Source organism: Vitis riparia, chromosome 9 (assembly GCF_004353265.1).
Source record: "Vitis riparia cultivar Riparia Gloire de Montpellier isolate 1030 chromosome 9, EGFV_Vit.rip_1.0, whole genome shotgun sequence".
Classification (NCBI taxonomy): Eukaryota; Viridiplantae; Streptophyta; class Magnoliopsida; order Vitales; family Vitaceae; genus Vitis; species Vitis riparia.
This window is the reverse complement of record NC_048439.1, coordinates 4779039-4801045: the sequence shown is the minus strand read 5'-3', so window position 1 is coordinate 4801045 and position 22007 is coordinate 4779039. Positions and strand designations below refer to the sequence as shown.

Genomic DNA, 22007 nt, shown 5'->3' with positions numbered 1-22007 from the left:
CTTTGGTTTCTGGATCCTTCTGTTTGCTGGAATCGGATTGTAGGCTATGGTTTTCTTTTCTTTCATCAGGCTGGTCCGGAGTAAAAGGATGCTACAACCATCATAAATACAGCAACTTTCCCAGTGGTCTGAGCACCATGAATAGAAATGCTCTGAGAATCAGCATTTATGCTGCCGTGAGAAAACATACCAGAAACTACATATGACCAAACCTCAGACCAGCAAGCAAACATAATCCACATAACCCCAATGCCAAGTACAAGACAAAAGAGCAGAAAGATTATTTGTTAGTTTCTCATGAAAGGCAGAAAGAAAACCAAATATAATGAATGTGATCTGAAGTTTCATATAATTTTAAACTGTTCATGCTGTAACAATTTCGGGAGTGTTCAAGGCAAAGCATACAAACTTCTTTACATTATGGACAACACAATTGGCAGTGGTATATCAAACTCAAGGAAGTATGCAGTGCTCTGCTATACGAACCAAAGGATGTGGCTATATTGATAGGATTATTTCACACACACTCGCCATCACTATTAAAACAATCCATCCCATCTCCACATAGGATCTGGTGATAAAACATTTGTAGGTAGAGGAAACATAAGCAACCTGCTGAAGCCCCAAGACCCAAAAGCATTCCCATATCACATGACATTGATCCAGCAGCAGCGTACTAGCAGCTTCAGACCCACCACACTGCACCAGCCTCAACAAATCAACAAAACAAAACCCACACAACATCAAAAGCCAAAGACAGCCCACAGAATCCAATCCCTGACATCCAGAAACAAAAGGGATGCTGCAACCATCATAAATACACCAACTTTCCCAGCAGTCTGAGCACCATGAATATCAATGCTCTGAGAATCAGCACTCATGCCACCGTGACAAAACATATCTGAAACTCGGACCAGTAAGCAAGCAAACATAATCGAGCTCTCACCCGAATACCAGATACAAGGAAAAAGAGCAGCACATCTCCAATCTGCAAAAACAGAAGCAGCCCAATCTATATGAAGAAGATCAAACATTGAAAGATTTGAAGAAACATAGAAGAAAAAGAAAAAAAAGGAAAAAAATATATATATATAGATTTAGATTTGGATTTCTTACATTTTCTGCTTTCTTAATTATGTTTATCATCAAAATGAAGGCTTAAGATTAGAAGGATGAAAAAACAAAGAAAAAAATTATAACCACACCAAAATTATTAGGATTAGGTTGAAAATTATGGAAGTAGTCCATATACATCAAACATTGAAAGTTATTATGATGTTGAGACTTTGATGCACTTTGACGTCGGTAAAGTAAAAATTTCCACAAAAGAATGGGAGTGAGGAAAAAAATTATTTTTCAAATATAGCATAAAAGTTAATTAATACCTGAAAGACGGATATAAATTAATTTGATATCAATTGCTCCTGCATATCATCTATGCCACCAGTTTTGGACTCTTTGTGGATTTGGAAATACGGAGTAAAAGAGTGCCTGAGAGTTTCATCATTCCACTCCAATTGATTCCACCAACTCTTCTCTCCTTCAATTTTCTTTAGGTTTTTGTTTGAAGTGGTGGAATCGAATGGAAGGCTCCTTAAGCTTTTGCATTTACGCACCTTGATGATTTCAAGTGAGGGAAATAGCAATGGATGCCCATAGATGCTCTTTAATCTCGGTAGCTTGCTGAATTTGATGTATTTGAGCCTAAGGAATATTTCCAATTTTTCCTCTACTCCATAGCGTATCACTTGTTCTATTGATTCACAATCTTTAACGTAAAGTTCTTCAAGATTTGGAGCATAAACAAGCCATGTTAAGTCCAACAATTTTGAACAATGATCTAAACCCACCTCACGAAGGGTGCAGAAATATTCTTGGCATGGGACAATGTAGTTTGGGAGAGCAACATCTTTGTTTGTCCCTTCTTCTTCCACATTAATTTTGATGGCTTTTAATTCATTGCAATGGGATATTAAAAGCCCATGTAAATGCTCCATTCTTTTCAATAATGGAAATGATATTTCAAGTGTAATCACATCCCCCCATTTTAGTAACTGTAGACAACTTACACATCTCAGCAATTTGTGACTGCTCTTCAATTTGTTGAATGAAAGAGCATTGGAAATGGTGATCCTTATCTCACTAAGGCCATTCAAGGACCCCATCTCCTCCAACATAGTTTCAACTCCACTTAAAATATTGACTGCAAAATTGCTGAACAACTTTAAGGATATAAGGCTTGATATCACATCTTGTGGAATACTTTCAAGGGATTTCATATAATCCAGATACAAAATCATCAAATTTTTTAAATTCCTTAGTTCAATAGGCAACTCTCTTATTTTTGTGAATGACAAATTAAGATATCTCAAGGCACCTAATTTACCAATCCCAATAGGTAACTCGCTTAAATTGTTATTAAATGAAAAATCTAAGACTCTTATCAAAGGCATAAATTGAAAGAATCCACTTGAAAATTTCGTCAACTTATGACATCCCTCAATAATTAAAGTCTTGAGATTGGGACACACCAATGTTTCAGGGAACTTCTCGACATTCTTATCACGTAATGACATCTTCTCCACCTCTTTCAATTTTGGAATTTCCTGAGCTTCCTTCAACCTAGAAACATCATTGTATACTAAAATTTTGTTCTTTTCCTTCCCACATTCACCATATAACCATAAAGCCATGTCGTGGATCACATCATGCATCGTAACCCGTTTTTCTCTTGAACCGCAACTCTCCAATAAACATGCATGCTTTAGTTTTTTAATAATTTTACGCCCTTGATTACATGCTTCATGTATGTCATGAACTTCACCCAAAAATCCCTCGCCTATCCATAAGTTCATAACGTTTTCATTAGGAATCTCCCAATCTTCAGAGAATAAGGAACAATACATAAAGCAAGATTTGATGACATCGTCAGACAGCCTATCATAACTGACTTTTAATCTATGAAACAATTCATCTTCCATACCTGAAATTTCAGCTGGAAATTTGCTCAAATCTTGTATTACCTTGTCCCAATTGGAGGGATCTCTCTCACTCGCCAAGGCTCGCCCAAGAGTAATCAAAGCGAGAGGTAAACCTTTGCACTCTTCAGCAACAGTCTTTGCAAGCCTCAGTATATGTGGATGAGACAATGTTTCTTCTCCTACCTCCTTCTGGAACAAAGTCCAAGCCGCTTCTGACGACAAACACGCCACTTCTATGCTCTTATGAGCTTTCATTTGGTGGCACACGTCTTGTGACCGGGTCGTGAAAACTATCTTGGACTTATTTCGAGCATCGGGACGCGGGACCCCCATTTCTAGCAGATCGAGTCGCTCCCAGATGTCATCCAACAACAACACGAACTTCTTTGTTTTCAGAACTCTCAATATTTCTACAGCCTTCTCCTCCTTACTGCTTCTAAATTCCCATATATCACGTGGGATTTGTAATTTATTCCAAATAACTTCCTGAATTTTTTCAATGTTGGACGGTTTTGACACCACAACCCAAATCACAACATCAAAATCGCTGGACGTAGTGAGGAAGTCATTGTTGATTTTCTTCAAGAGGGTGGTTTTGCCCACACCCCCCATTCCATATAATCCCATAATTCCCACTTGTGGATCGTTGAGAAACCCACAGATTCTGCCATACGCCAATTCTGAGCCCACAGTCTCCTCCATGGGCTGTTCATCTACTAGAGGACAAGACAGCATCTCGGCTACAACATCGAAATGTCCTTTGCCGATTTGACCAGATACAGCAGCCAGCTTTTCGCTTACTGCCTTTCCAATCTTGTAGCTAGACCAACAATTCCTGGGACAGCATCTGAGACATATCTTCTGGATTTCTTGATCCCCTCTTTGCAGAATTTCGTGAACATCTTTCACCATGTTTTCCACTTCACGGATCCACCCACCCACTTCCTTTGTGCGTATCATCTGTCCTTGCTCTGCATCTTCAACCCTTGCCTTCACATCTTCACACAAGTTGTTGAGATCCACCATTTCCTTGCTCAAGGCTTGGAGATTTTTTTTCAGATCGCGAATGTAGACCGTATGCTTGGAGGTGTGATCATAGAAGCAGGGGACCAGACCCACGATTAAGCTCAGGAACTCCATAGCTTTCGGGAAATCAAAGGAAAAAAAGGACTGAAGTTGAGCCAAAGATAGAAGAAAGAAGAAAGATGAATCACTGCACTGCACCCTGTTAATTTGAAAAGTCTCAAGAGTTTTTACTTGAGTAAGATGGGAGATAGGCCATCACCAACAAAATAAAATAATTTTCCTAAATAACATCAAGTCGATTTTTAATATTGTATAGGTTAATGGATTGACAGATGGAGTCCACCTGCAAATATATTTTTGGAAGCATCAAGTGGGCTCTCATTATAATATTCAAAGATCTTTGGGAGAAGCAAAATTTGGTCCATCCAACAATGAGACACGCACATGATAATGCCGCTATTAATTTTCTTTTACCCAAGGCCCCATCACTTCGTAACTTTCTACTCTCTTCCCTCCTGCTTCCACGCTTTCTATTGTATATGATTTTTAGTTTTTATGTATTATTTATCCCTTTCTACATGTGAACATAACGAAATTTGTATTATGAGACAAAGACTCATTGAAGGTCCATGTAGTAGTCTTATGCGGATTTTATTTTAAGACTTACGGGGCCATTTAATAGTGTTTTTAAAATTCACTTCTAGCTTAAAAAAATATTTTTTTTTAAAAAATCAAGTATTTAATAAAATTTAAAAAATACTTTTAAACAAATAAAAAATCATTTGTGATATTTTTTGAAAAAACATTTAAAGTGAGTTTGATAATGATTTTAGAAAATATTTTTAATATTTTTAATACTTAAAATTTTTATTTTTCAGAAAAACTAAAAACACTTCATAAAATTATTATCAAATATACTCTTAATAAATAATTATCTTAAAATCACTTAAAAAAAATACTTTCATTAAAATTAAAAATACTTCAAAATAAAATACTGTCAAATACACTTTTAAATTATCTTCTCACATATATGTCGAGATTGGTTGAGGTTTAACAATGGTTCACATCGCTCAATCTTATTTTTTCTTTTACTTTTTTCAATACATGAAAATAAAAATAAAAATTAATTTTCTTAAAATAGAAAAGTAAACTCTAGACTTGAGATGAAGGTGGGAATATGTAGAAGAATAAGTCTAGTTAGGAGTGGCTAGTTCTAACCTTGCATTATGAGCATCCTCGATTACACAACCTTCAATTGCAAAATTTTTAATAACCATTATAGAAGAAATTAAGGTTAGAGGTCTCCATATTTTCATAAAGTCATTTTTCTTTACAATAGTATTGAATAAATGAATGGTAAAAAGTATATTATTCAAGATATACATTACAACATTTAAATATATACATGACTTTCCAAAAGATACATCAAGGATATATGTATTTTACTCTTAAACATAAGAATGACTTTCCAAAAGATGCATAAACATAAGAATTGACTATTGACTATGCTGCATGAGATTATTGGTTCTCTCCTAATGTGCCTAAAGATAAGAATTTTGATAGGCAGTCTTGAAGAAATTAAGGTTTGGGGTTTCCATATTTTCATGAAGTCACTTTTCTTTGCAAGAGTTTCATGATCTTTTATATTCATTTGTTGTGTTGAGATTTCAAATACAATATTATGAAAATGTTATTAATTAGTCATTGAATTGAAAATTATTGCATTAGAGTTTTTTTGATTGAACTGATGGTTCAAGTAATTAAAACATGATATTAATATGACAATATGCATATATAATTCATATATTATTAAAATTTAAAATAATATAAGAAGTTAAAATTATATAAATAATTAAGATACTAAACAATGATTTTTTTTTTATTTTTTTTTATTTTTTATCTTTTAACATTATTTCTCATTTATTTACTTAGACTTCTATATATTTAAGTCTTTTTTATAGGGTTGATTTATGATGACCGTTTTATACTAATTTGTGTAAAGTTTTTGTTTTAGATTTAATTAAAACTTATTAATTTTTGAATGGTGTCATTACAACGAATCAAGACTGTCACTTGTTTATACAACTTTAATAATTCTACTCAATACTTTGTAGTTAATGGAGCTTGCTCCTGATGCAGTGCACCACAGGCACTCTTTTCAACATTCGTCAAAATAGTATTAGCTATTTTTCAACATCATTACCATTAATACATTTTACACATCATGTTTGAAAACAATATAAAAATCAAACATAACTTTGAATACTAGCTAGTTGCTTTGATTTTTTATGGGACAAGACCCAAGATTGAGCTCAGGATCTCCATAGCTTTTCGGAAGTAACAGAAAAATGGATTAGAATTCAGCTAAAGATGGAACAAAGAAGAAAGATGAATCACTGCGCTGTAGTTTGTTAATTTGAAGAGTCTCAAGAGTTAGAAACTCGAGTCAGATGGGAGACAGGCCATCACCAACAAAATAAAATAATTTTCCTAAATTAACATCAAGTGGATTTTTAATATTGTATAGATTAATCGATTGACAGATGGAGACCACCTACAAATATATTTTTCTAAACATCAAGTGGGCTCTAATTATAACCCATCAAGTGGATTTTTAATATTGTATATGATGTTTAGTTTTTATGTATTATTTGTCCCTTTCTACATGTGAACATGAGACAAAGTCGCATTGATAGGTTTCATTTGTCTTAAAAATGTTGTTTAAATGTCCCTACCGACGGTTTGCTTTTGTATTATAATTGGGGGTGGGTATTTCAAGGATGCCCAGGCCCAATAGGATGGATTCAAAACATGTAGTCTAGTCAGAAGTAGGTTTGGGATTTTATTTTAAAACTTAAATCGTCTTCTTATGTATGTTTGGGATTGATTCAGACTTTATAATGATTGATGTCACTCCTTATTTTTTTAATACACATAAAATAAAATTTAAAATGAATTACCTTAAAATAGAAAAGTAAATTCCTAGATTTGGGATAAAAATGAGAAATAAAAATAAGAATACATTTAAGTTAAGGTTACATTTCATTGGTGGAATAGAATTTAATAAGATATGTATATCTTAAGATATCATATCTCATTGGATATCAAAACCCAAAATATAGAGCCTTGTTCTAATAATATGTTTGAAATTTTATTTATGGTTATAGAGACTTATAAGTTAATAAATGGTGACCAAATTAAGTTTGTAAGTATAGAAGAGTATTAACACCTTGACTTGGAGAATGTGGCACCAATGTCTCATGGGGTTGCACCTTGTACCCATAAGTGCCTATTGACCAAGGTAATGTGATAATCAAGGCTTACAAGGGCTTCATGTGGAGACTTGGTGGTGGCTTGAGGTGCAACACAATGGAGGAGCCAACACTTTACATAAGGCAGTACTGCAACTTTAGTACACATACAAATTTTACCGATTAAAAGCAATTATTGCCCTTAGCCCAATGGTTCAACCTTGTAATTGTTCAAGAGGTATAGAAATAGACTTGGGTTTAAGTCTCTTGAGGTAAAAAGAATGATATCCTAAAATATGATTTTTAATAGGATATGATATCCTTAAATATATATATCTTATGAATATGATATTCTAATGTGACATATCTAATGAAATATATTATATTATATTTATATTTAATTTATGAAATGAATAAAAATAATAATATATATGTATATATATATATATATTATTTTCAATGTTTAAAATAAAAATTATATCACATTCCAATATTTTCCATTTAAAAAAATGAAATTTCTTTTATGTTTAAAAATAGTCATAATTAAAATATTTAAATTTTACAAATAAAAAATGTTTATATTATGTTATTTAATATATAAAAGTAATATATATATATATATATATATATATATATATATATATATATATATATATATATATATATATATATATATATATATATATATATATATATATATATATCATATATTAATATTATTTATAAATATTTTTTTAGTTTTTTTAACTATAAATTTAATTTTATAATAAAAAAATTATTTTACAAAATAAATATATAAAAAAATTGATAAAAAATAAATTTATGATATATGAAATATACATTTCTTATATCTTAGTATGAACTTGACATATTTTATGTATAAGAGATTAAAAAAAAAAAAAAAAAAAAAGTGGGTAATATATCTCATCACTTATCATATCTCATATTTGGTTAAACATAAAATATAATAAGCAATGAAATAACTTATCATATCTCATCATCAACTAAAGATGAGACATGATATAATATCTTTTATCTTATTCTATTATATATTATATTTGGTCTACCAAACATAGCCTAAAAAAATAAGTTTAGTAAGGAGTGACTGATTCTAATCTCGAATCATTAGCATTTTCAATTAATAAACATCATGCCTAAAAACAATGTAAAAATCAAACTTACAACAAAAACCAATGCAATTAGCTAGTATTCAAAGCTAGCTACTAAGAATTTGAATTTAACAACAAATCAAACTAAAAACTTCTAATATAAACAAGTAAGTCAATAAATACTTCTTCATTTACCCAAGAATTTTGGTTCAACTTGGATAAAATAATAATTAATAACTTTATGATAACACATGAATGCTAGCAACTTAAAGTTTATAAAAAATTGTTGGGCAATTAAAAGTTTTTGTCATCAGTCAAATAGAATTAATGTTTTGTAAAACATTTTCTAACATCTAAATCAATCATACAAGAGCACTTGATTATATATTTTTATCCTACAAAATATATCAAATAAGATAAAATAACATGTCAACAACAAATTATGTTACCAAGATTAAAAATGGAGCCAACTATTCCCTTATTCCATTTCCCAACATAATAATTAATTTAAAGTTAGAAAATATAAAATATATATACATAGCTAGTTCAATCAATTAACCCCAAAGTTAAATTATTTTATTCCGATTCAATTATGATTAATATGTTATCAATCTCATGCACGATATTTCTAATTATACAATTAGATATAGAATTTAATGTGGAACCCACCTAGAAATCCTTAGGCGTAAAAAACCACAGTTGGTCTCTTGACCATTGAATAATCCACTAACTATGAAAAAAAGTTAACACAACTTTACTTGATCGAATGCTTCCACTTCCTAAAGTTTTATATAAATAGTCTTTATACTCTTCTGCTTCCTCGATGCAACACTCATATGCTCTTTAGTTAGGGGTGACAATAGATGATATTGTATGTGTTGGATTTGTATAATGTTGAGATACAAATAGTGAAAATTTACTCGATAGGAATACAATTTATTTAAGAATTGTGTTAAAATGACCTAATTCAAACAAAACTAATTTAATAGATAGGTTAATGTTAGGAATTTGAGGCTAATCCAACCTATGGTAATCACCCTAGAGGAAGGGAGGGAGGGGGGGTGAATAAGGTGATGGTCTCTTTTCGCAAATTTAACAAGTGAATGCAAGAGACAATTATATCAATATATAGATAATTTCATATAAATTAAAGAGTAGGAAAGAGAGAATGCAAATACAAGAGTTTATAGTGGTTTGACACAACCTGACCTACATCCACTCTCCTCTCGCTTCAATCCCGAGCTTGAGGTTCCACTAATCCAAGGCTTCCAAACCAAGCCTTCAAGCAATACAATTGGATTATGGTTCCAATTCACTCTCTTAGACTTTTGGCTCCAAGCACCCTTTACACTTCTCAAGAGATATCCCACTCTTGAACAACCCCTCAAGTGATACCCCACACTTGAGAAACTTCCTCTCAAAGATTACAAATGAATGATCTCTCAAAAATCCTAACACAAGAACTTTAAGCTCAAATGATATAAGAAAAACTAGGATTAAATAGTGCACTAAAGATATGCAAGTTTTGAAATAATGGTACACTCAAAAATACTCTTCCAAGACTCAAATATAATCAAGAAAAATTTGGAAAGGTTAAGCTCTTTAAACAATGAAGATTGGAGCATTTTTATATAAGAGAAAAGTCAAACTAGCCGTTTGGGGTTCGACTGGTCGAGCTAGGGGTCGACCGGTTGACTAGCAGTTAGCATTAAATACTTGGCAGGTGACCGTTGGGTCTCAACCGGACCTCAAGCGGACCTCGACCGGACCTTAAGCGGACCTCAACCGGTTGAGGTTCAACCTTGACCGGGAAAAGAAGGCCACTAGGAGAGAGAGAAATTTTTTGGCCTCCCTCAACCGGTCCTCGATCGGACAAACACAACCAGTCAACCGGTTGAATCGGTTAAGCCATTTTTTGGCTCAACACCCAACCTTTTTCAACATAAAACCTTTTAATACAAATTTGAAAATCATTTAACACAAGGTTTTAGTTGAAAATATGAAATCATCCAATTCTTAAGATATTTAAAACAATATTACTCTTGGATGATTTTGGTGCATAAATAAAGAATGAAATGCATGAAAGTTCTAGTGCACCAACAACCTTACAAAGAGATCTTATGAAGTTTTGGTCTTGAAAAACTCTTCTCTTTGAGGTGGTCTTCTTCTTCATGATTTCTCCTTGGCTTGATTTGTCTTTGTGATTGCCACTTTGGAAATCGTATTGCTTAATCACACTTGAAATATGATCATTAGTTCTAAACCTTGTTTTGTTATCATCAAAATCAAGATTAACCAAACCTTGGTTTCACAGTTAAGTTAACCTTTGTATAAATTGACATCGATAACCTGATATTACAATTCTAACATATGAAACCTATTAATAGTCGTTAAACCCATTAACATGATTCTAATTCATTTAATATGTCAACACGATTTGAACTTGTGTAACATACTAATACAATTCTAACATGGTTAGCTTAATATGATTCTAACTCGTTTAACATGTTAATACGATTTTAACATGTTTAACCTATTTAAAATTTTAATTTTATAAATGTATTGTTCAAAATACATTTTAAGTTTTTAAAATTTTAACTAATTTAATTATAAAATTTAAATTAGAAATTGTTTATAATATAAAAATACATTAAAATTTTAATTTTATGCTTGTTTAGAATTCTATCTAATGTTCTAATGATAAAATAATTTTAATCTTTAGAATCAAATGTATAAAATTTTACTTAGTTACTTCATTTTTTAACTATATCATATTTATAACTAATAAGCATTTTTTTTTTTTATAAATTTGAAATATATAATATTAATAATTTTATATGAGTTAAACATTATTTTGATACGATTAAATAAATTGGTTTGTTTGGCATGAATTAGTAAACAAGCTATATGGGGTTGGATAATCGTACATTTTATTAAACGGGTCATATGAGTTGATATAATTGCAACATAAATATGTTATACCAAATCTGAATCTATTAAATTTTATATCATTATCAAGTCGTGTTATTGTATCATCTCAAAATTGTCACCTATATCTTTAGCAAGTCCCTCAAAGCCCTTATTAAAGCATATACAATGCGAGTCTCAAATATTTGTTTTAGTCAAGAGAGACTTTCAAGAAGGATTTTGAAAGTTTTGAGAGATAGAGGTTAAAGGATTATTGAAAGGTTATGTTCCCTGTGAGTTTTTTTTAAATTCAACAAAATAGTACTTTTTATACTAAAAAAAATCTAGGGCCAAGTTTAAAAAAAAATAGTACTATAGGACCAGGGTAGGGGAGAACGGGAAGCCCATGCTAGAACTCAAGCCCATGAAAGAATCTGAGAGATCAGAACTGGGAAAGGTAGTCCACCAACTCAAGTTTTAGAGGTGTATGAACCTACCTATACAGAGAACGAGCCATGACCTCACACTCAGGCAGTGACAGGGCCTGGACATCTAGAATAAAGGCCGGAGCAATAATATTAGGCCCATTGACATGTACAATCAATTATTAGGCCTGAGCAATAATAAACCACCATATACTTTTATTTGTTTTGATTTTTTTTTTTTTGGCTTCAAAATCCCTTTTTATATTCTCTACAACTGTATGCTTCCATCCATTTCTATTAACATTTGTAGTTATTTTGCTTGTGTTCAGTATGATGCCTTTTTGAATAATTGTATTTGTGAATAAATTTAAATTGTTCCTCAAGTGGATCCTCCAAAAACAGCAAGAACTGGATCTAGAATGTCAAGGAAGGTACACAATTTTTCGCCCTTGTTTGCATAAGAATTTTTAATTTAATGTAACTGTTTGTTGGTATATAAATTTAAATTAAAAAAAAAATTATGATTAAGGATAATAATGAGACAAGTTTTTTCAAATACTTACCTTTAATAAGACATATTTAAATGAAGATAAACTGATTAGATACGTATTCAACATTTTTTTGTTTTAAAACTAGGGTTGGTTAGGGGCAGGGTTCAAGATATGCCTTGTACTAACCCACCACTTTCCAAACCTGTATAACTAAATTTAAAAATAATTTAATTAACTGTTTTTCATTTTCTTCTTTTGAACACATAAAATAATTAAAATATATATATGTTTTTAAATAAAATAAGTTATAAAATTTATAATATTTATTTATTTATAAAATATGTTTATTTTTAATTGTTAAAAAACTAAATAAATAAATAAATGGTATAAGGCAGGTATGACAAATTCTCATATCCATCCTTCCTCATTTAAAATTTTTTGTCAGGATAGGGATGAGAATAAATTAATATAAATGAGACAAGTTAGGATCAGGTAATTTGTCAATAACTCATGATCTTGTCATGCCTATTTATAATATAACAACCCTCGATAATGCAACATCAACTACATGCGGCACATCCGATGCTTCGATTTTCAAGTCATCGATGGTCAATCATTAGACTTGATAGGAATTGCCCCATAAATGGAGACTCAACCAAACACAATTAAAGTGTTTTAGATGTCCTAGACTTGTGAACTTTAATAAACCATCTCTTTATTTTTCATGAACTTGACTATACATCCTTTTCTTTTCCTCTGATTTCATGGACACTATGAACTTCTCAAGTTATAAGATCTTCTGTGAGAGCCGTATGTTCACAGGCCTAAAGAAACAAGTATGATCTCGAAAGGTTTGTGGGCTATATGTACAAGAATTTTGAAGCAGTCAAAGCTACAAGACATTCTTTTTGGCATGCGATATCTATTCTACCAAAAACTACTGTTTAGTCTCAGTTTCCAATTGTAGCATTGTATGTTCCATTAGATGAATCTTCTTAAGATGTTGCATGTCTTCTTTTATTCTACCAAGAATTACATTTTAGTTTCAAAGATCGGTTAATTGAAATGGAAACTACCAAGTGTTTGCTTTCTGAATTTCTTTTCCTTTCTCTCCTATTCTTTTCTTTTATCGTTCAAGTATCTTCAAATTTCTTGAACAAATCATTCTTATTTATTGGGGCATTTGTTTGTGATTAGAGCAGGAGGGACAAGAGTGAACAATGTAAAGTAACGAAATTTCATCAACCACTGAAGCTATGAATATTAACCAGCAAAGAAAAAGAAGCCTCCACTGAAGGAAAATGAAAGTACTTTTCAATGCTATTTGGAGCGATCTGTGAGGGGTACCAAATTATAATGCAATGTTGAATAAGATCGACTCTCCTTGATCAAATTTCTTTTCAATCACAATTACATTAAGAAAAATCACCATTAACGACCTCAAATGTGAAAATCAACTCCAGTTTTTCTCACAACATTTCATTCATAAAGGGCGTTCAAAGTTTTCTAGAGAGGAACTGAAGGCCAGGTATACAAATTAACTGCTTTACACATCATGGACAACACACTTGGCAGTGGGATATGGAACTCAAGGAAGTATGCACTCTGGTATATGAACTAAAGCGCAGAGGAAACACAAGCAACCAGCTGACGCCCAAGGACTCAAAAAGGCAAAAGCATTCACATATTATATAGACCCAGCAGAGCAACCACCATGAAGATTCCAGCGTCAGCATACAACAGACAGATTACTAGCAACTTCTGAGCCACCATACTCCACCAGTCTCAACAAAGAAAACAAACCCAGCCTAAATCAAAAGCCAAAGGCAACCCACAGAATCCAATTCCAGCAAACACATGGATCCCAACCAAAGCCTGCCGAGAAGAGCCCCAGCATCTGGACATTAAGCAACTTTCCCAGCAGACTGAGCACCATGAATAACGATACTCTGAGAATCAGCACACCGCCACAAAACATATCAGAAACTCAGACCAGCAAGCAAACATAATCCAGCTCACATCTATACCAATTAGAAGGAAAAAGAGCAGGACGAAACGGAAGCAGCCGAAGAAGCTCATATCCCAACTGAGTAAGAAGGGGTAGAACAAGACCCTACTCTACATCCAACCAAAAAACTCAAGGCTCCACTAGATAGAGCTAATTGAATCCCAGCTGTTGTCAGAACTTCTAGAACAAGCCCCAACTCTGAATGCAATAGAAAAAAGAAAAGAAAAAAAAAACAACTGAGAATCAACCAGATAGAGGCAACTCAACAAAACAAGAGAAATTACATATAGTTGGTCCTGGTAAATACATTAAACAAAGCGAGAATTCTTAATGGAATATCTTTACCTACAGTTGTTGTGAAACACCTGTTGTTTCAACTTGAAATATAAGGAATTAAGTTGAAATTAGGTATTCTCTCTTTCTGTTTATAGATTGAAATGAATCGAAAAAATTAAGACACGATAAATAATATAGTTGAGAACTCTGCATATTTTCAAGTTCTCAAGTAACCAAAAGGAAATGTCATTAGATGTTTAAATAAAAGACCTCCTTCAAAGTCCCTTCTGGGCAAACTTTATAACAGTTACGTCAAAAGGGGGCAAACTTGATAGATCAAACATTGAAAGTTATTATGATGTTGAGACTTTGATGCACTTTGGCATAGATATGTAGAGTAAAAAGTTCCACAAAAGAATGGGATTAAGGAAAGAAAATGATTTTCCAAATATAGTATAAAAGTTAATTAATACCTGAAAGATTGATAGAAGTTAATTTGATACCGGTTGTTCTTGCATATCATCTATGCTGCCAGTTTCAGACTCCTCAGTGTCAGTTGAATATGCTTCAGCTTCATGGATTTGGAAATACGGAGTAAAAGAGTGCTTGATAGTTTCATCTTTCCACTTCAACCGATTCCACCAACTTGTCTCTCCTTTAATTTTCTTCAGACTATTATTTGAAGTGTTGGAATCAAACGGGAGGCTCCTTAAGCTTTTGCATTCACACACCTTGATGGTTTCAAGAGAGGGAAAGAGTAGTGGATGCTGGTAGATGCTCTTCAATCTTGGCAGCCTATTGAGCTTGAGGTATTTGAGCCTTGAGAATATGTCCAATTTTTCCTTAATTTCACAGACTCCACTATCATCACGTATCACTTCTTCTATTGATTCACAATCTTCAACGTAAAGTCCTTCAAGATATGGAGCATAAACAAGCCATGTTAAGTCTAACAATTTCGAACAATGTTCTATAAGCACACTGCAAAGGGTGTGGAAGTATTCCTCCCTTGTTGCAATTTTGTTTGGAAGAGTCATATCATTGAGTATCCCTTGTCTTTCCACATTAATTTTCACTTCTTTCAATTTATTGCAATGGCTTATATAAAGCTCCTTCAAATGCTCCGTTCTTTTAAAAAATGAAGATGATAGTTCAAGTGAGATCACATCCCCCCATTTATGTAAATGTAGATGACGTATGCACCTTTGTAATTTATGACTACTCTTTAGTTTGTTGAATGAAAGAGCATTGCATATGGTGATTGATATCTCACTGATGTCATTCAAGGACTCCAACTCCTCCAATAAAGTTTCTTCAACTCCACTTGTAATATTGGATTCGTAAATGGAGAACAACTTCAAGGATATAAGGCTTGATATCACATCTTGTGGAATAATTTCAAGGGATTTCATACCATCCATAATCAAAATCATCAGATTTTTCAAATTCTTTAGTTCAATGGGCAACTCCCTTATTCTTGTGAATGACAAATTAAGATACCTCAAGGCACCCAATTTACCAATCCCGGTTGGCAACTCGCTTAAATTATCATTGCCTGACAAATCCAGTACTCTAAGTAGAAGCATGAATTGAAAGAATCGATTTGGAAATTTCTTCAAATTATGACATTTTTTCACAGATAAAGTCTTAAGATTGGGGCACACCAATGTTTCTGGGAACTTCCCAACATCCATATCCCATAATGATATCTTCTCTGTTTCTTTCAATTTGGAAGTTTCTTGATCTTCATCAAGCCTAGCAACCTTATTGTATACTAGAATTTTGTTCTTTTTCACCCCATGTTCACCATATAACCATAAAGCCATGTCGCGGATCACATCATGTATCTTAACCCTTGTTTCTCTTGAACCACCGCTCTCCAATAAACATGCATGCTTTAAAGTTTTAATAATTTTCTTCCCTTGATCACGTGCTTCATGTATGTCATGAACTTCACCCATGAACCCCTCCCCTATCCAAAGTTCTATAAGTTGAAAATTATAAATCTCCCAGTCCTCTTGGAACATGGAATGATATATAAAACAAGATTTGCTGGCATTGTCAGGCAACCTATCATAACTGAGTTTCAATCGATGAAACAATTTATCTTCCATACCTGTGATTTCAGCTGGAGATTTGCGTAGATCTTGTATTACCTTGTCCCAGTTTGAGGGATCTTTCTCAGCTGCCATGGCCCGCCCAAGAGTGACAAGAGCGAGAGGTAAACCTCTGCACTCTTCAGCAACAATCTTTGCAAGCATCGGTATATCCGGATGAGAATTTAATATTTCTTCTCCTACCTCCTTCCGGAACAAAGTCCAGGCATCTTCTGACTCCAAACATTCCACTTCTATACTCTTCTGAGCTTTCATTTGGCGGCAGACATCCAGTGAACGGGTCGTCAAAACTATCTTGGACTTATTTTCAGTATCTGGACGCGGGACCCCCATTTCTAGGAGATCAAGTCCCTCCCAAATGTCATCCAACAACAAGATGAACCTTTTTCTTTTCAGAACTCTCAATATTTCTGCAGCCTTCTCCTCCCTACTGCTTCTAGTTTCCCATTTATCACGTGGGATTTCCAATTTATTCCAAATAACTTGCTGAATTTTTTCAATGTCGGGCGATTTTGACGCCACTGCCCAAATCACAACCTCAAAGTCATTGGATGTTGCAAGGAATTCATTGTTGATTTTCTTCAAAAGGGTGGTTTTGCCAACACCCCCCATTCCATACAATCCCATAATTCCCACTTGTGGATCTTTGAGAAACCTACAGCTCTTTTCATACGCCAATTGTGGGCCCACTGTCGCCTCCATGGGCAGTTCATCAACTGGAGGACGAGGCAACATCTCGGCTACAACTTCGAAATGTCCTTTGCCGATTTGACCAGATACAGCAACCAGCTTTTCACTTACTGCCTTTCCAATCCTGTAGCTAGACCAACAATTCCTGGGACAGCATCCGATACAACTCTTCTGGATTTCTTGATCTCCTCTTTGCAGAATTTCGTGGACTTCTTTCTCTATGGCTTCTACTTCACGGATCCACCCACCCACTTCCTTTCTGCGCTTCATCTGTTGTTGCTCTGCACGTTCAACCCTTTCCTTCACATCTTCATACAAGTTGTTCAGATCCACCATTTCTTTGCTCAAGGCTTGGAGATTTTTTCTCAGATCACGAATGTAGACCGTGTGCTTGGAGGTGTGATCATAGAAGCAGGGGACCAGACCCACGATTGAGCTCACGAACTCCATAGCTTTCCGGAAGTTACAGAAAATAGGATTAGAATTCAGCCAAAGATGGAACAGAGAAGAAAGATGAATCACTGCACTGCACTGTGTGAATTTGAAAAGTCCAGAGTTGAAACTTGAGTAACATGGGAGACAGGTCATCACCAACAAAATAAAATAATTTTCCTAAATTAACATCAAGTGGATTTTTAATATTGTATAGATTAATAGATTGACAGATGGAGACCACATGCAAATATATTTTTCTAAGCATCAAGTGGGCTCTAATTATAACATTCAAATATCTTTGGGAGAAGCAAAATTTGGTCCATCCAGCGATGAGACGCACATTATAATGCCATTGTTAATTTTAGCCGAGGCTCCACCACTTCGTAACTTTCTACTCTCTTCCCTCTTGATTCCACGCTTTCTGTTGTATATGTTTTACATGTCCCTTTCTACATGTGATGTGAACATAACGAAATTTGTATTATGAGACAAAGTCTCATTGATAGGTTTCAATTGTCTTTAAAATGTCGTTTAAATATCTTTGGTGGTGGTTTGCTTTTGTATTATAATCGGGGTGGGTATTATATATAATTAAATCTAGATTTGAGATTTTGTTTTAAGACTTTGATTCCATTTGATAATATTTTTTAAAAAGTATTTTTAGTTTAAAAAATGTTTTTTTTATAAAAAAATTAAGCATTTGATAAAATTTTAAAAACACGACAAATCACTTCTAATGTCTGGCCCAATAGGATGGGTTGGAAAAATATAATTAAATCAAGGGTAGATTTGAGATTTTGTTTTAAGACTTTGATTCCATTTTTGATAATATTTTTAAAAAAGTATTTTTAGTTTAAAAAGTGTTTTTGAAAAAAAATCAAGTATTTGATAAAATTTTAAAAACACTTTTAAATAGATGAAAAATCACTTGTAATGTCTCTTAAAAAAACATTTGATAGTTAATTCTTCCAAAAGTACTTTTAGAAAAAATACTTCTACTAAAAACACTTAAAAAAATCCGTCAAACACACATTTTAAATTGTCTTCTTTTATATATATATATATAGTCATTCTAGTTTTATAGTGATTCATGTTACTTCACCTTAATTTTTCTTTTGCTTTTTTTCAATATATGTAAAATAAAAATAAAAATTAATTTTCTTAAAATAGGAAAGTAAATTCCCATAGATTTGAGATGAAGATGGGAATATGTTTAAAAAATAAGAACAAGTCTGATTAGGAGCAACCGGTTCTAACCTTGGGTCATTAGCATTCTCAATTACACAACCTTAAATTTTTGATAGGCATTATTGAAGAAATTAAGGTTTGGGTTTCCATATTTTCATGACATCATTTTTTGCAAGAGTTCATAATCTTTTATATTCATTTTATGCATATGAGCTTTCAAATACAATGTTCTCAAAATCTTATTAGTCATTGAGTTGGTAAATTATTGCACTACAATTTCTTGATTGAGTCGATGATTCAAGTGATTGAAACATGATATCGGCATGACAACATGGATATCTAGTTCATATATTGTTCAAATTTAAAATAATATAACAAGTTAAAATTATAAAAATAATTAAAATATTAAAATATATATATTTTTTTAATATATATCTTGTTACATCATTTCCCATTTATTTAGTAGTCTTTTATATATTTAAGTCTTTTTCTTAGGGGGGGGTTGGTTTATGATTATCATACTTGGTTTTATACCAATTTGTGTAAAGTTTTTATTTTAGATTTAACATTATACTCATTATTTTGTTATATTGTTATAATAGTATGAAGGCTTTTGTTCATGTTTATCTTAGAATTGAAGGTAGATAAATATGAAAAATAAGATTGGATTAGTTCGATTTGCTATCCAATTAGTCAAATTAGATGCTCCAATCTTATTCTCAAAACATTGTTCAAATGTGCTAAATTATCTTAAATATAAAAATTAGATATAAAATTATATTTTTAATAATAAATAATCAATATTGGGCTCGAATTACAACAATAAATACATTATATTCGAATTTTAAACCATACTCAATGGTTCTTTTAACTTTCTACTTAATAATTTAGCTTTTCAAATTTAATTGGATATTTTTTAATAAGAGATTTCACTTTCAAGTAATATCAACTAATTATAATTTCATCCCATGAAATTGATAGTAGTTCATTCTCTAATAGGAACTATAATTAGGCAATGCAAATACATCTCATACATGAATTTAAACAAGTTAAGTGAGTTAGATAAGTAGAGTGATCAAGTTCCAACACAGTCCATTTAGTAAATGAGTTGACATAATTATTATACAGATATGATTACACCTTATTTGAACCTGCTAAAATTCATATAATTTTCGAATGGTGTTATTCTGGCTTATCAAAATTGCCACCTATTTATACAACTTTAATAATTTTGCTTTCGACTTAATAATATACAAAGAGGTTGTGAAGCAATCCTTGGTAGTTAATGGAGCTTATCATGGAGCTTGCTAGTGATCCACCTCACCAAAGGCACTCTGCTTCCATCCATTCCTATTAATATTTTTAGTTATTTTGCTTGTGCTCAACATGATGCCTTTTTGAATAATTGTATTTGTGAATAAATTTAAATTGTTCCTCGAGTGGCAAGAAGTGGATCTAGAATGTCAAGGGAGCTACACGATTTTCCTACAACTAAAAAGCCCTTGTTTGCATAAGCATTTTTAATTTAATTTAAATATTTGTTGGTGTCTAAATTTAAATTAAAATAACTTATGATTAACATGACAATGAGATGAGTTTTTTCAATACTCACCTTTAATAAGATAGATTTAAATGAAGATAAATAGGTTAGATACAAGTTCAATATTTAAATAAAAAAAACTAGGGTTGGTGAGGGCAAGCTCAAATATGCCTTGTCCTAAGTTCCTAACCCACCACTTTCTAACCCATATAATTAAATTTAAAAATAATTTAACTTATGGTTTTTCATTTTCTTCTTTTTAACAAATAAAATAATTTAAAAAATCTATTTTAAATAAAATAAGTTATAAAATTTATAATATTTATTTATTTATAAAATATATTTATCTTTAATTGTTAAAAAACTAAATAAATAAATAAATGGTACAAGGTCGGTACGAGAAATTCTCATGTCCATCCTACCTCATTTAAAAAATTTTGTTAGGATAAGGATGATAATAGATTAATATAAATGAGACATCATAATTGGGTAATAATCTGTCTCGAACTCATCCTATTATTATGTCTATTTATAATATAATCACCCTTAATAATGCAACATCAATTACATGTGGCACATTCGATGTTTCGAGTCATCGGTGGTCAATCATTAGACTTGATGGGAATTGCCCCATAAATGGAAACTTAACCAAACACAATTAAAGTGTTTTAGATGTCCAAGACTCATGAAATTTAATAAGTCACCTCTTTATTTTTCATGAACTTGACTATACCTTTCTTTTCTTATCATTTCATGGACACTTTGAACTCCTAAAGTTGTAAGATCTTCTACGAGAGCCGTATGTTCAAACAGGCCTAAAGAAACAAGTATGATCTCGAAAGGTTTGTGGGTTATACATACAAGAATTTTGAAGCAGTCAAAACTACAAGACATTCTTTTTGGCATGCGATATCTATACTACCAAAAATTTCTGTTTAGTCTCAGTTTCCTATTGTAGCATGGTATGTTCCATAAGATGAATCTTCTTAAGATGTTGCATGTCTTCTTTTATTCTACCAAGAATTATCTTTCAGTTTCAAAGATCGGTTAATTGAAATGGAAACTACCAAGTGTTTGCTTTGCGAATTTCTTTTCCTTTCTCTCCTATTCTTTTCTTTTATTGTTCAAGTATCTTCAAATTCCTTGAACAAATCATTCTTATTTATTGGGGCATTTGTTTGTGATTAGAGCAGGAGGGACAAGAGTGAACAATGTCAAGTAACGAAATTTCATCAACCACTGAAGCTATGAATATTAACCAGCAAAGAAAAAGAAGCCTCCACTGAAGGAAAATGAAAGTACTTTTCAATGATATTTGGAGCGATCTGTGAGGGGTACTAAATTATAATGCAATGTTGAATAAGATCGACTCTGCTTATAGTTTTGACTCCTTGATCAAATTTCTTTTCAATCACAATTAAAAGTTTAGATCAACTCCTAGTTAATGAATAATTTTGCTTTCAATCACCTCGCCCTTTTTAATTTTTTTAAATGGGATGTGGATCAAAAATATTATAAATTAAAGGGTGAGGTTTAGATGAGGGTGCTCTGTTTCATACCCGC

The 22007-nt window shown here is 32.2% G+C and overlaps 2 protein-coding genes across 4 annotated transcripts; both read right to left on the bottom strand.

The window, feature by feature from the left end:
- Positions 1-323: 323 nt before the first annotated feature.
- LOC117921423 (probable disease resistance protein At1g52660) lies at positions 324-4361 on the bottom strand. Of its 3 annotated transcripts, none has more exons than XM_034839262.1 (2): positions 2984-4353; positions 324-988 (listed from the first exon to the last, which is right to left on the bottom strand). In XM_034839262.1, exons 1-2 carry the CDS (start codon positions 4119-4121, stop codon positions 744-746), a joined length of 1383 nt encoding a protein of 460 aa, XP_034695153.1. In that variant the 5' UTR covers positions 4122-4353; the 3' UTR covers positions 324-743. The 3 variants fall into 3 exon arrangements, with proteins under 3 accessions (XP_034695153.1, XP_034695154.1, XP_034695152.1); XM_034839263.1 differs by having other exon boundaries at positions 785-988; positions 3024-4357; XM_034839261.1 differs by having other exon boundaries at positions 899-988; positions 1386-4361.
- A 9191-nt stretch (positions 4362-13552) lies between these two features.
- On the bottom strand, positions 13553-17828 carry LOC117922723 (disease resistance protein SUMM2-like). Its single transcript, XM_034840924.1, has 2 exons — positions 14948-17828; positions 13553-14396 (listed from the first exon to the last, which is right to left on the bottom strand). Exon 1 carries the CDS (start codon positions 17729-17731, stop codon positions 14966-14968), a length of 2766 nt encoding a protein of 921 aa, XP_034696815.1. The 5' UTR covers positions 17732-17828; the 3' UTR covers positions 13553-14396; positions 14948-14965.
- Between the last annotated feature and the right edge of the window lie 4179 nt (positions 17829-22007).